Source organism: Panulirus ornatus, chromosome 65 (assembly GCF_036320965.1).
Source record: "Panulirus ornatus isolate Po-2019 chromosome 65, ASM3632096v1, whole genome shotgun sequence".
NCBI classification, from domain to species: domain Eukaryota; kingdom Metazoa; phylum Arthropoda; class Malacostraca; order Decapoda; family Palinuridae; genus Panulirus; species Panulirus ornatus.
In genome coordinates this window covers 22,059,374-22,075,461 of record NC_092288.1, presented here as the reverse complement: position 1 = coordinate 22,075,461, position 16,088 = coordinate 22,059,374, and the positions used below count along the sequence as shown (strand labels likewise).

The window sequence follows — 16,088 nt, the reverse complement described above, 5'->3', positions numbered from 1 at the left end:
AGCAGAAGAGGGTGTTTTGAAATGGTTTGGTCACATGGAGAGAATGAGTGAGGAAAGATTGACAAAGAGGAGGGAATGAGGTGAAGTGGGAGACCAAATTGGAGGTGGAAATATGGAATGAAAAAGATTTTGAGCGATCTGGGCCTGAACATGCAGGAGAGTGAAAGGCATGCAAGGAATAGAGTGAATTGGAACGATGTGGTATACAGGGGTGGACATGCTGTCAATGGATTGAACCAGGGCATGTGAAGCGTCTGGGGTAAAGCATGGCAAGTTTTGTGGGACCTATATGTGGAAAGGGAGCTGTGGTTTTGGTGCATTATACATGACAGTTAGAGACTGTCATGTATATATTGTATATATTGTATATTATATATATTGTATATATTGTATATTGAATTCTATTGTATTTTAACTTTCTAAAAGGAGAAATAGAAGAAGGAGTCACACGGGGAGTGCTCATCCTCCTCAAAGGCTCAGATTGGGGTGTTTAAATGTGTGTTGATGTAACCAACATGAAAAAAAAGGAGAGATAGGTAGTATGTTTGAGGAAAGGAACCTGGATGTTTTGGCTCTGAGTGAAACGAAGGTCAAGGGTAAAGGGGAAGAGTGGTTTGGGAATGTCTTGTGAGTAAAGTCAGGGGTTGGTGAGAGGACAAGAGCAAGGGAAGGAGTAGCACTACTCCTGAAACAGGAGTGGTGGGAGTATGTGATAGAGTGTAAAAAAGTGAACTCTAGATTGATATGGGTAAAACTAAAAGTGGATGGAGAGAGAGGGGTGATTATTGGTACCAGTGCACCTGGGCATGAGAAGAAAGATCATGAGAGGCAAGTGTTTTGGGACCAGCTGAGTGAGTGTCTTAGTAATTTTGATGCACGAGACCGGGTTATAGTGATGGGTGATTTGAATGTAAAGGTGAGTAATGTGGCAGTTGAGGGAATAATTGGTGTACATGGGGTGTTCGGTGTTGTAAATGGAAATGGTGAAGAGCTTGTAGATTTATGTGCTGAAAAAGGACTGGTGATTGGGAAAACCTGGTTTAAAAAGAGATATACATAAGTATACGTATGTAAGTAGGAGAGATGGCCAGAGAGCGTTACTGCATTACGTGTTAATTGGCATGCGAAAGAGAGACTTTTGGATGTTAATATGTTGAGTGGTGCAACTGGAGGGATGTCTGATCATTATCTTGTGGAGGCAAAAGTGAAGATTTGTAGAGGTTTTCAGAAAAGAAGAGTGAATGTTGGGGTGAAAAGAGTGGTGAGAGTAAGTGAGCTTGGGAAGCAGACTTGTGTGAGGAAGTACCAGGAGAGACTGAGTACAGAATGGAAAAAGGTGAGAACAAAGGATGTAAGGGGAGTGGGGGAGGAATGGGATGCATTTAGGGAAGCATTGATGGCTTGTGCAAAAGATGCTTGTGGCATGAGAAGTGTTGGAGGTGGGCAGATTAGAAAGGGTAGTGAGTGTTGGGATGAAGAAGTATGATTATTAGTGAAAGAGAAGAGAGAGGCATTTGGACAATTTTTGCAGGGAAATAATGCAAATGACTGGGAGATGTATAAATGAGAGGCAGGAGGTCAAGAGAAAGGTGCAAGAGGTGAAAAAAGAGGGCAGATAAGAGTTGGGGAAGTATCATTAAATTTAAGGGGGAATAAAAAGATGTTTTGGAAGGAGGTAAATAAAGTGCGTAAGACAAGGGAACAAATGGGAACATCAGTGAAGGGGGCTAATGGGAAGGTGATAACAAGTAGTGGTGATGTGAGGAGATGGAGTGAGTATTTTGAAGGTTTGTTGAATGTGTTTGATGATAGAGTGGCAGATATAGGGTATTTTGGTCGAGGTGGTATTCAAAGTGAGAGGGTTAGGGAGAATGATATGGTAAACAGAGAAGAGGTAGTAAAACCTTTGCGGAAGATGAAAGCCGGCAAGGCAGAGGGTTTGGATGGTATTGCAGTGGAATTTATTAAAAAAAGGGGGTGACTGTGTTGTTGACTGGTTGGTAAGGTTATTTAATGTATGTATGACTCATGATGAGGTGCCTGAGGACTGGTGGAATGCTTGCATAGTGCCATTGTACAAAGGCAAAGGGGATAAGAGTGAGTGCTCAAATTACATAGGTATAAGTTTGTTGAGTATTCCTTGGAAATTATATGGGAGGGTATTGATTGAGAGGGTGAAGACATGTACAGAGCATCAGACTGGGGAAGAGCAGTGTGGTTTCAGAAGTGGTAGAGGATATGTGGATCAGGTGTTTGCTTTGAAGAATGTATGTGAGAAATACTTAGAATTTATGGATCTGGAGAAGGCATATGATAGAGTAGATAGAGATGCTCTGTGGAAGGTATTAAGAATATATAGTGTGAGAGGCAAATTGTTAGAAGCGGTGAAAAGTTTTTATTGAGGATATATAACATGTGTATGAGTAGGAAGAGAGGAAAGTGATTGGTTCCCATTGAATGTCGGTTTGCAGCAGGAGTGTGCATTGTCTCCATGGTTGTTTGATTTGTTTATGGATGGGGTTGTTAGGGTGGTGAATGCAAGGGTTTTGGTGAGAGGGGCAATTATGCAGTCTATTGTGGATGAGAGGGCTTGAGAATGAGTTAGGTGTTATTTGCTGATGATACAGCGCTGGTGGCTGATTCGGGTGAGAAACTGCAGAAGTTGGTGACTGAGTTTGTTAAAATGTGTGAAAAAAGAAAGTTAAGAGTAAATGTGAATAAGGACAAGGTTATTTGGTACAGTAGGGTTGAGGGACAAGTCAATTGGGAGGTAGATTTGAGTAGAATAAAACTGGAGGAAGTGAAGCATTTTAGATATCTGGGAGTGGATTTAGAAGCGGACGGAACCACGGAAGCAGAAGTGAGTCACATGATGGGGGAGGGGCGAAGGTACTGGAAGCATTGAAGAATGTGTGGAAGTTGAGAACGTTATCTTGGAGAGCACAAATGGGTATGTTTGAAGGAATAGTGGTTCCAACAATGTTATATGGTTGCGAGTCGTGAGCTATAGATAGGGTTGTGCTGAGGAGGGTGGATGTATTAGAAATGAAATGTTTAAGAACAATATGTGGTGTGAGGTGGTTTGATCGAGTAAGTAATGAGAGGGTAAGAGAGATATGTGGTAATAAAAAGAGTATGGTTGAGAGAGCAGAAGAGGGTGTATTGAAATGGTTTGGACACATGGAGAGAATGAGTGAGGAAAGATTGACCAAGAGGATATATGTGTCGGAGGTGGAGGGAACAAGGAGAAGTGAGAGACCAAATTGGAGGTGGAAGGATGGAGTGAAAATGATTTTGAGCAATTGGGGCCTGTACACACAGGAGGGTGAAAGGTGTGCAAGGAATAGAGTGAACTGGAACTATGTGGTATACTAGAGTCGACATGCTGTCAAATGGATTGAACCAGGGCACATGAAGCATCTAGGGTAAACCATAAAAGGTGTGAAGTTCCTCCTTTACTTTTTAGGACAGTAGCTATGGTTGAGGATGTGGGATGTGTAATAGATTTTTTAGAATTAAGAATGGTACTAGCGAGTGAATATTCTTTTTTTTTAATGCTGGTGTATATATACTCATTCTCCAATAGATGAAAGCAGTAATATTGTTAATTAAATATATTTCAGTGTGCATTGTGTTGTAGGTTTTTCAGCAGAAGGTGCATAAAGATCATGTATGATTCATGGTGAGGTGCCTGAGGATTGGCGGAATGCGTGCATAGTGCCATTGTACAAAGGCAAAGGGGATAAGAGTGAGTGATCAAATTACAGAGGTATAAGTTTGTTGAGTATTCTTGGTAAGTTATATGGGAGGGTATTGATTGAGAGGGTGAAGGCATGTGCAGAGCACCAGATTGGGGAAGAGCAGTGTGGTTTCAGAAGTGGTAGAGGATATGTGGATCAGGTGTTTGCTTTGAAGAATGTATGTGAGAAATACTTAGAAAAGCAAATGGATTTGTATGTAGCATTTATGGATGTGGAGAAGGCATATGATAGAGTTGATAGAGATGCTCTGTGGAAGGTACTAAGAATATATGGTGCGGGAGGCAAGTTGTTAGAAGCAGTGAAAATTTTTTATCGAGGATGTAAGGCATGTGTACGTGTAGGAAGAGAGGAAAGTGATTGGTTCTCAGTGAGTGTAGGTTTGCGGCAGGGGTGTGTGATGTCTCCATGGTTGTTTAATTTGTTTATGGATGGGGTTGTTAGGGAGGTGAATGCAAGAGTTTTGGAAAGAGGGGCAAGTATGAAGTCTGTTGGGGATGAGAGAGCTTGGGAAGTGAGTCAGTTGTTGTTCGCTGATGATACAGCGCTGGTGGCTGATTCATGTGAGAAACTGCAGAAGCTGGTGACTGAGTTTGGTAAAGTGTGTGAAAGTAGAAAGTTAAGAGTAAATGTGAATAAGAGCAAGGTTATTAGGTACAGTAGGGTTGAGGGTCAAGTCAGTTGGGAGGTAAGTTTGAATGGAGAAAAACTGGAGGAAGTAAAGTGTTTTAGATATCTGGGAGTGGATCTGTCAGTGGATGGAACCATGGAAGTGGTAGTGAATCATAGGGTGGGGGAGGGGGCGAAAACCCTGGGAGCCTTGAAGAATGTGTGGAAGTCGAGAACATTATCTTGGAAAGCAAAAATGGGTATGTTTGAAGGAATAGTGGTTCCAATGATGTTGTATGGTTGCGAGGAGTGGGCTATGGATAGAGTTGTGCGCAGGAGGATGGATGTGCTGGAAATGAGATGTTTGAGGACAATATGTGGTGTGAGGTGGTTTGATCGAGTAAGTAATGTAAGGGTAAGAGAGATGTGTGGAAATAAAAAGAGCGTGGTTGAGAGAGCAGAAGAGGGTGTTTTGAAATGGCTTGGACACATGGAGAGAATGAGTGAGGAAAGATTGACCAAGAGGATATATGTGTCAGAGGTGGAGGGAACGAAGAGAGGTGGGAGACTAAATTGGAGGTGGAAAGATGGAGTGAAAAAGGTTTTGAGTGATTGGGGCCAGAACATGCAGAAGGGTGAAAGGCGGGCAAGGAATAGAGTGAATTGGATCAATGTGGTATACCGGGGTCGACGTGCTGTCAGTGGATTAAATCAGGGCATGTGAAGCGTCTGGGGTAAACCATGGAAAGTTCTGTGGGGAGTGGATGTGGAAAGGGAGCTGCGGTTTCGGGCATTATTGCATGACAGCTAGAGACTGAGTGTGAACGAATGGGGCCTTTGTTGTCTTTCCCTAGCTCTACCTTGCACACGTGAGGGGGGGAGGGGGATGTTATTTCATGTGTGGCGAGGTGGCGATAGGAATGAATAAAGGCAGACAGTGTGAATTGTGTGCATGTGTATATATGTATGTGTCTGTGTGTGTATATATATGTGTACATTGAGATGTATGGGTTCGTATATTTGCATGTGTGGACGTGTATGTATATACATGTGTATGGGGGTGGGTTGGGCCATTTCTTTCGTCTGTTTCCTTGCGCTACCTCGCAAATGCGGGAGATAGTGACAAAGCAAAATAAAAAAAAAATAAGTATATTTCAGTGTGCATTGTGTTGTAGGTTTTTCAGCAGAAGGTGCATGAAGATCAGTAACCAAAATGTTGAGGTGGCTTGGAGCATTTCTTCATTTACCACATTTTCACATGCAGGAAGAGGCATCTAAGGTAGAAATCAGCTTAATATGCAGGAAAGAATTTATGTCCCCTCTGAACTATGGATAAATGAGAAGCAGTTGATAGGAATTCTATGAAGTAGGAAGTGGATGTCATCTTTATGCTTCTCTTGTGTATAATGAGCTTATTTCTTTGTATCTTGGCAGGTGGTTCCCTGGGCCTTCTGGGATGGAAGAGTGTTTCACCACTATTACTTGCGAGCCAAGTCTGGAGCAAAGGTAGAAGACCTTTGTGAACATAAGGTAATGTTTATTTATAGTTTAGTATACAGGAATACTATCCCTTGTTTTAGGGAAGAAAAAAAAATACTACGTAAATATATCTTGCATGGTGTAGTTGGCTAATACTGGCAAGAGCTAGGGACTGCAAATTCTCTCATCATATATTATCATTTCTTGAAAATAGAAAGTTCACTGGAGTACTGGAGGGAGAGAAGTGGGGGGGTGGGAGATGAAGAATGCATGAAATGTTGTATGTAAGGGAGGCATGTCAGGATAGAGATTAAAGATTTTTGCCATGGTGGGTGTCAGAAATGTAGATAGATAGAGAGATAGAAACAATGTACATGATGAATTTAGGAGTTTTTCTTGAAGGCTTGATTCTGGATGTTACCCCATGAAGGTGGGAAAGGCATGGACTTAGAAAGAAAGAAATACACCTTATCAAAGCAGTCTAGTGCTTTACTGTTTGGTGCTTTATTCATATGGTGTCCATGAAAATTATATAAGATAATAGAAGCATGGAAAGAAACTGAAAATGGTTCAAAACCCATGTTTGGCTCTAGTGGGTGTAATTATTCAGGTAATGGCTGTTTGCATCAAGGTAGGAAGCCTGACTCACTTCAGCATAGGAAGTGCTCTTAATGTCTCTTTAATCACCCATATCAACAGCGAACAACTGACTCACTTCCCATGCCCTCTCATCCCCATCAGACTGCATAGTTGCCCCTCTCTCCAGAACTCTAGCATTTACCTCCCTAACCACCCAGTCCATAAACAACCATAGTTGCCCTTTCCCATGTTAGCAAGATAGCATCAAGAACAGATGACTGAGCCTTAGAGGAAAAAATCCTCACTTGGCCCCCTTCTCTTTTCCATCTTTTTGAAGACTGTATATATTATCCATGGGGATAGGAGAGAAAGAAAACTTCCCACATATTCCCTGTATGTCATAGAAGGTGATTTAAAGGGGTAGAAGCAAGGGGGTTGGAAATCCTCTCCTCTGGTTTTTACTTTTCCAAAGAGGAACAGAGAAGGGGGCCAAGCAAGGATTTTCCTTCGAAGGCTCAGTCCTCTTTTCTTGATGCTACCTTGCTAATATAATATAATAATATAATATTATTATATTTTTTTTATTATACTTTGTCGCTGTCTCCCGCGTTTGCGAGGTAGCGCAAGGAAACAGACGAAAGAAATGGCCCAACCCCCCCCCCCCATACACATGTATATACATACGTCCACGCACGCAAATATACATACCTACACAGCTTTCCATGGTTTACCCCAGACGCTTCACATGCCTTGATTCAATCCACTGACAGCACGTCAACCCCGGTATACCACATCGCTCCAATTCACTCTATTCCTTGCCCTCCTTTCACCCTCCTGCATGTTCAGGCCCCGATCACACAAAATCTTTTTCACTCCATCTTTCCACCTCCAATTTGGTCTCCCTCTTCTCCTCGTTCCCTCCACCTCCGACACATATATCCTCTTGGTCAATCTTTCCTCACTCATTCTCTCCATGTGCCCAAACCACTTCAAAACACCCTCCTCTGCTCTCTCAACCACGCTCTTTTTATTTCCACACATCTCTCTTACCCTTACGTTACTCGATCAAACCACCTCACACCACACATTGTCCTCAAACATCTCATTTCCAGCACATCCATCCTGCTGCGCACAACTCTATCCATAGCCCACGCCTCGCAACCATACAACATTGTTGGAACCACTATTCCTTCAAACATACCCATTTTTGCTTTCCGAGATAATGTTCTCGACTTCCACACATTCTTCAAGGCCCCCAGAATTTTCGCCCCCTCCCCCACCCTATGATCCTCTTCCGCTTCCATGGTTCCATCCGCTGCCAGATCCACTCCCAGATATCTAAAACACTTCACTTCCTCCAGTTTTTCTCCATTCAAACTCACCTCCCAATTGACCTGACCCTCAACCCTACTGTACCTAATAACCTTGCTCTTATTCTCATTTACTCTTAACTTTCTTCTTCCACACACTTTACCAAACTCAGTCACCAGCTTCTGCAGTTTCTCACATGAATCAGCCACCAGCGCTGTATCATCAGCGAACAACAACTGACTCACTTCCCAAGCTCTCTCATCCCCAACAGACTTCATACTTGCCCCTCTTTCCAAAACTCTTGCATTTACCTCCCTAACAACCCCATCCATAAACAAATTAAACAACCATGGAGACATCACACACCCCTGCCGCAAACCTACATTCACATATTATTATAATATATAATACTATAATATATAATATATAATGTATAATATTTAATAATATAACAATATAGTAATAAGGGTAAAGGGGAAGAGTGGTTTGGGAATGTCTTGTGAGTAAAGTCAGGGGTTAGTGAGAGGACAAGAGCAAGGGAAGCAGTAGCACTACTCCTGAAACAGGAGTTGTGGGAGTATGTGATAGAATGTAAGACCGTAAATTCTAGGTTGATATGGATAAAACTGAAAGTTGATGGAGAGAGATGGGTGATTATTGGTGCATATGCACCTGGGCATGAGAAGAAAGATCATGAGAGGCAAGTGTTTTAGGAGCAGCTGAATGAGCGTGTTAGTGGTTTTGATGCACAAGACCGGGTTATAGTGATGGATGATTTGAATGCAAAGGTGAGTAATGTGGCAGTTGAGGGAATAATTGGTATACATGGGGTGTTCAGTGTTGTAAATGGAAATGGTGAAGAGCTTGTAGATTTATGTGCTGAAAAAGGACTGGTGATTGGGAATACCCAATCACGAGATATACATAAGTTTATGTATGTAAGTAGGAGAGATGGCCAGAGAGCGTTAATGGTTTACGTGTTAATTGACACACGCGCGAAAGAGAGACTTTTGGATGTTAATGTGCTGAGAGGTGCAACTTGAGGGATGTCTGATCATTATCTTGTGGAGGCGAAGGTGAAGATTTGTTTGGATTTTCAGAAAAGAAGAGAGAATGTTGGGGTGAAGAGAGTGGTGAGAGTAAGTGAGCTTGGGAAGGAGACTTGTGTGAGGAAGTACCAGGAGAGACTGAGTACAGAATGGAAAAAGGTGAGAACAAAGGAGTTAAGGGGAGTGGGGGAGGAATGGGATGTATTTAGGGAAGCAGAGATGGCTTGCGCAAAAGATGCTTGTGGCATGAGAAGCGTGGGAGGTGGGCTGATTAGAAAGAGTAGTGAGTGGTGGGATGAAGAAGTAAGATTATTAGTGAAAAAGAAGAAAGAGGCATTTGGACGATTTTTGCAGGGAAAAAATGCAAATGAGTGGGAGATGTATAAAAGAAAGAGACAGGAGGTCAAGCAAAAGGTGCAAGAGGTGAAAAAGAGGGCAAATGAGAGTTGGGATGAGAGAGTATCATTAAATTTTAGGGAGAATAAAAAGATGTTCTGGAAGGAGGTAAATAAAGTGTGTAAGACAAGGGAGCAAATGGGAACTTCAGTGAAGGGGGCTAATGGGGAGGTGATAACAAGTAGTGGTGATGTGAGAAGGAGATGGAGTGAGTATTTTGAAGGTTTGTTGAATGCGTTTGATGATAGATTGGCAGATATAGGGTGTTTTGGTCGAGGTGATGTGCAAAGTGAGAGGGCTAGGGAAAATGATTTGGTAAACAGAGAAGAGGTAGTAAAAGCTTTGCGGAAGATGAAAGCCGGCAAGGCAGCAGGTTTGGATGGTATTGCAGTGGAAATTATTAAAAAATGGGGTGACTGTATTGTTGACTGGTTGGTAAGGTTATTTAATGTATGTATGACTCATGGTGAGGTGCCTGAGGATTGGTGGAATGCGTGCATAGTGCCATTGTACAAAGGCAAAGGGGATAAGAGAGTGCTCAAATTACAGAGATATAAGTTTTTTGAGTATTCCTGGTAAATTATATGGGAGGGTATTGATTGAGAGGGTGAAGGCATGTACAGAGCATCAGATTGGGGAAGAGCAGTGTGGTTTCAGAAGTGGTAGAGGATGTGTGAATCAGGTATTTGCGCTGAAGAATGTATGTGAGAAATACTTAGAAAAGCAAATGGATTTGTATGTAGCATTTATGGATCTAGAGAAGGCATATCATAGAGTTGATAGAGATGCTTTGTGGAAGGTACTAAGAATATATGGTGTGGGAGGCAAGTTGTTAGAAGCAGTGAAAAGTTTTTATCGAGGATGTAAGGCATGTGTACCTGTAGGAAGAGAGGAAAGTGATTGGTTCTCAGTGAATGTAGGTTTGCGGCTGGGGTGTGTGATGTCTCCATGGTTGTTTAATTTGTTTATGGATGGGGTTGTTAGGGAGGTGAATGCAAGAGTTTTGGAAAGAGGGGCAAGTATGCAGTCTGTTGTGGATGAGAGAGCTCGGGAAGTGAGTCAGTTGTTGTTCGCTGATGATACAGTGCTGGTGGCTGATTCATGTGAGAAACTGCAGAAGCTGGTGATTGAGTTTGGTAAAATGTGTGAAAGAAGAAAGTTAAGAGTAAATGTGAATAAGAGCAAGGTTATTAGGTACAGTAGGGTTGAGGGTTAAGTCAATTGGGAGGTAAGTTTGAATGGAGAAAAACTGGAGGAAGTAAAGTGTTTTAGATATCTAGGAGTGGATCTGGCAGCGTATGGAACAATGGAAGCGGAAGTGAATCATAGGGTGGGGGAGGGGACGAAAATCCTGGGAGCCTTGAAGAATGTGTGGAAGTCGAGAACATTATCTCAGAAAGCAAAAATGGGTATGTTTAAAGGAATAGTGGTTCCAACAATGTTGTATAGTTGCGAGGCGTGGGCTATGGATAGAGGTGTGTGCAGGAGGGTGGATGTGCTGGAAATGAGATGTTTGAGGACAATATGTGGTGTGAGGTGGTTTGATTAAGTAATGTAAGGGTAAGAGAGATGTGTGGAAATAAGAAGAGCATGGTTGAGAGAGCAGAAGAGGGTGTTTTGAAATGGTTTGGGCACATGGAGAGAATGAGTGAGGAAAGATTGACCAAGAGGATATATGTGTCGGAGGTGGAGGGAATGAGAAGTGGGAGACCAAATTGGAGGTGGAAAGATGGAGTGAAAAAGATTTTGAGTGATCAGGGCCTGAACATGCAGGAGGGTGAAAGGCGGGCAAGGAATAGAGTGAATTGGATCGATGTGGTATACTGGGGTCGACATGCTGTCAATGGATTGAATCAGGGCATGTGAAGCGTCTGGGGTAAACCATGGAAAGTTGTGTGGGGCCTGGATGTGGAAAGGGAGCTCTGGTTTCGGGCATTATTGCATGACAGCTATAGACTGAGTGTGAACGAATGGAGCCTTTGTTGTCTTTTCCTAGCGCTACCTCGCACACATGAGGGGGAGAGGGGGATGTTATTCCATGTGTGGCGAGGTGGTGATGGGAATGAATAAAGGCAGACAGTGTGAATTGTGTGCAGGTATATATATGTATATGTCTGTGTGTGTATATATATGTGTACATTGAGATGTATGGGTATGTGTATTTGCGTGTGGGGACATGTATGTATATACATGTGTATGGGGGTGGGTTGGCCCATTTCTATCATCTGTTTCCTTGCGCTACCTCGCAAACGCGGGAGACAGCGACAAAGCAAAATGATAATATAATAATAATAATAATGTATGAAAATATGTATGTGATATTTTTTATCATTCTTGAATGAATGTGGCCTTTGTTGTCTTTTCTTAGCGCTCCCTTGCGTGCATGCGGGGGGAGGGGGTTGTCATTTCATGTGTGGTGGGGTGGCAGCGGGAATGAATAAAGGCAGCAAGTATGAGTTATGCACATGTGTATATATGTATATGTCTGTGTATGTATATATATGTATGCGTTGAAGTGAGTGAGTGCTCAAATTACAGAGGTATAAGTTTGTTGAGTATTCTTGGTAAATTATATGGGAGGGTATTGATTGAGAGGGTGAAGGCATGTACAGAACATCAGATTGGGGAAGAGCAGTGTGGTTTCAGAAGTTGTAGAGGATGTGTGGATCAGGTGTTTGCTTTGAAGAATGTATGTGAGAAATACTTAGAAAAGCAAATGGATTTGTATGTAGCATTTATGGATCTGGAGAAGGCATATGATAGAGTTGATAGAGATGCTCTGTGGAAGGTATTAAGAATATATGGTGTGGGAGGCAAGTTGTTAGAAGCAGTGAAATGTTTTTATCGAGGATGTAAGGCATGTGTACGTTTAGGAAGAGAGGAAAGTGATTGGTTCTCAGTGAATGTAGGTTTGCGGCAGGGGTGTGTGATGTCTCCATGGTTGTTTAATTTGTTTATGGATGGGGTTGTTAGGGAGGTGAATGCAAGAGTTTTGGAAAGAGGGGCAAGTATGAAGTTTGTTGTGGATGAGAGAGCTTGGGAAGTGAGTCAGTTGTTGTTCGCTGATGATACAGCGCTGGTGGCTGATTCATGTGAGAAACTGCAGAAGCTGGTGACTGAGTTTGGTAAAGTGTGTGAAGGAAGAAAGTTAAGAGTAAATGTGAATAAGAGCAAGGTTATTAGGTACAGTAGGGTTGAGGGTCAAGTCAATTGGGAGGTAAGTTTGAATGGAGAAAAACTGGAGGAAGTAAAGGGTTTTAGATATCTGGGAGTGGATCTGGCAGCGGATGGAACCATGGAAGCGGAAGTGGATCATAGGGTGGGGGAGGGGGCGAAAACCCTGGGAGCCTTGAAGAATGTGTGGAAGTCGAGAACATTATCTCGGAAAGCAAAAATGGGTATGTTTAAGGAATAGTGGTTCCAACAATGTTGTATGGTTGCGAGGCGTGGGCTATGGATAGAGTTGTGCGCAGAGGATGGATGTGCTGGAAATGAGATGTTTGAGGACAATATGTGGTGTGAGGTGGTTTGATCGAGTAAGTAACGTAAGGGTAAGAGAGATGTGTGGAAATAAAAAGAGCGTGGTTGAGAGAGCAGAAGAGGGTGTTTTGAAATGGTTTGGGCACATGGAGAGAATGAGTGAGGAAAGATTGACCAAGAGGATATATGTGTCGGAGGTGGAGGGAATGAGAAGTGGGAGACCAAATTGGAGGTGGAAAGATGGAGTGAAAAAGATTTTGAGTGATCAGGGCCTGAACATGCAGGAGGGTGAAAGGCGGGCAAGGAATAGAGTGAATTGGATCGATGTGGTATACTGGGGTCGACATGCTGTCAATGGATTGAATCAGGGCATGTGAAGCGTCTGGGGTAAACCATGGAAAGTTGTGTGGGGCCTGGATGTGGAAAGGGAGCTCTGGTTTCGGGCATTATTGCATGACAGCTATAGACTGAGTGTGAACGAATGGAGCCTTTGTTGTCTTTTCCTAGCGCTACCTCGCACACATGAGGGGGAGAGGGGGATGTTATTCCATGTGTGGCGAGGTGGTGATGGGAATGAATAAAGGCAGACAGTGTGAATTGTGTGCAGGTATATATATGTATATGTCTGTGTGTGTATATATATGTGTACATTGAGATGTATGGGTATGTGTATTTGCGTGTGGGGACATGTATGTATATACATGTGTATGGGGGTGGGTTGGCCCATTTCTATCATCTGTTTCCTTGCGCTACCTCGCAAACGCGGGAGACAGCGACAAAGCAAAATGATAATATAATAATAATAATAATGTATGAAAATATGTATGTGATATTTTTTATCATTCTTGAATGAATGTGGCCTTTGTTGTCTTTTCTTAGCGCTCCCTTGCGTGCATGCGGGGGGAGGGGGTTGTCATTTCATGTGTGGTGGGGTGGCAGCGGGAATGAATAAAGGCAGCAAGTATGAGTTATGCACATGTGTATATATGTATATGTCTGTGTATGTATATATATGTATGCGTTGAAGTGAGTGAGTGCTCAAATTACAGAGGTATAAGTTTGTTGAGTATTCTTGGTAAATTATATGGGAGGGTATTGATTGAGAGGGTGAAGGCATGTACAGAACATCAGATTGGGGAAGAGCAGTGTGGTTTCAGAAGTTGTAGAGGATGTGTGGATCAGGTGTTTGCTTTGAAGAATGTATGTGAGAAATACTTAGAAAAGCAAATGGATTTGTATGTAGCATTTATGGATCTGGAGAAGGCATATGATAGAGTTGATAGAGATGCTCTGTGGAAGGTATTAAGAATATATGGTGTGGGAGGCAAGTTGTTAGAAGCAGTGAAATGTTTTTATCGAGGATGTAAGGCATGTGTACGTTTAGGAAGAGAGGAAAGTGATTGGTTCTCAGTGAATGTAGGTTTGCGGCAGGGGTGTGTGATGTCTCCATGGTTGTTTAATTTGTTTATGGATGGGGTTGTTAGGGAGGTGAATGCAAGAGTTTTGGAAAGAGGGGCAAGTATGAAGTTTGTTGTGGATGAGAGAGCTTGGGAAGTGAGTCAGTTGTTGTTCGCTGATGATACAGCGCTGGTGGCTGATTCATGTGAGAAACTGCAGAAGCTGGTGACTGAGTTTGGTAAAGTGTGTGAAGGAAGAAAGTTAAGAGTAAATGTGAATAAGAGCAAGGTTATTAGGTACAGTAGGGTTGAGGGTCAAGTCAATTGGGAGGTAAGTTTGAATGGAGAAAAACTGGAGGAAGTAAAGGGTTTTAGATATCTGGGAGTGGATCTGGCAGCGGATGGAACCATGGAAGCGGAAGTGGATCATAGGGTGGGGGAGGGGGCGAAAACCCTGGGAGCCTTGAAGAATGTGTGGAAGTCGAGAACATTATCTCGGAAAGCAAAAATGGGTATGTTTGAAGGAATAGTGGTTCCAACAATGTTGTATGGTTGCGAGGCGTGGGCTATGGATAGAGTTGTGCGCAAGAGGATGGATGTGCTGGAAATGAGATGTTTGAGGACAATATGTGGTGTGAGGTGGTTTGATCGAGTAAGTAACGTAAGGGTAAGAGAGATGTGTGGAAATAAAAAGAGCGTGGTTGAGAGAGCAGAAGAGGGTGTTTTGAAATGGTGTGGGCACATGGAGAGAATGAGTGAGGAAAGATTGACCAAGAGGATATATGTGTCGGAGGTGGAGGGAACGAGAAGAGGGAGACCAAATTGGAGGTGGAAAGATGGAGTGAAAAAGATTTTGTGTGATCGGGGCCTGAACATGCAGGAGGGTGAAAGGAGGACAAGGAATAGAGTGAATTGGATTGATGTGGTATACCGGGGTTGACGTGCTGTCAGTGGATTGAATCAGGGCATGTGAAGCGTCTGGTGTAAACCATGGAAAGCTGTGTAGGTATGTATATTTGCATGTGTGGACGTATGTATATACATGTGTATGGGGGTGGGTTGGGCCATTTCTTTTGTCTGTTTCCTTGCACTACCTCACAAACGCGGGAGACAGCGACAATGCAAAAAAAAAAAGAAAAATGTTGAAATGTATAGGTATGTATATGTTTGTGTGTGTGGACGTGTATGTATATACATGCGTATGTGGGTGGGTTGGGCCATTCTTTCGTAAGTTTCCTTGCGCTACCTCGCTAATGCAGGAGACAACGACAAAGTATAATAATAAAAAGAATGAAATGCAAAGTATGATAAATAAAAATTCATACATTATCTTTTTTATTATACTTTGTCACTGTCTCTCGCACTAGCGAGGTAGTGCAAGGAAACAGATGAAAGAATGGCCCAACGCACCCACATACACATACCTATACATACACACCCACACATGCACATATACATACCTGTACATTTCAACGTATACATATATATACAGACACAGACATATACATATATACACATGTACATATTCATACTTGTTGCCTTTATCCATTCCCATTGCCACCCTGCCACACATGAAATATGTATATTTATTTATTCATATTTATTTATTATACTTTGTCACTGTGTCCCGCATTAGGAAAGTAGCGCTAGGAAACTGACGAAAGAATGGCCCAACCCACCCACATACACATGTATATATACATACACGTCCACACATGCACATATACATACCTATACATTTCAACATACACATACACAGACATATGTACACATGTACATAATTCATACTTGCTGCCTTCATTCATTCCTGTCACCACCCTGCCACCCATGAAATAAAACCCCCCCTCCCCCAGCATGCACACGAGGTAGCGCTAGGAAAAGACAACAAAGGCCACATTGCTTCACACTCAGTCTCTAGCTGTCATGTATAATGCACCGAAACTACAGCTCCCTTTCCACATGCAGGCTTCACAAAACTTTCCATGGTTTACTCCAGACGCTTCACATGCCCCGGTTTAATCCTTTGACAG

At 42.6% G+C, this 16,088-nt stretch overlaps 1 protein-coding gene across 1 annotated transcript in view; it reads left to right on the top strand.

The window, feature by feature from the left end:
* Nucleotides 1-16,088, top strand: part of LOC139746586 (constitutive coactivator of peroxisome proliferator-activated receptor gamma-like) — a 98,694-nt gene that overhangs the window by 68,484 nt on the left and 14,122 nt on the right. Inside the window, exon 5 of the mRNA XM_071657979.1 lies at nucleotides 5,802-5,897. Coding sequence (XP_071514080.1) covers nucleotides 5,802-5,897 — 96 coding nt within the window. The remainder of the gene's footprint in view (nucleotides 1-5,801; nucleotides 5,898-16,088) is intronic.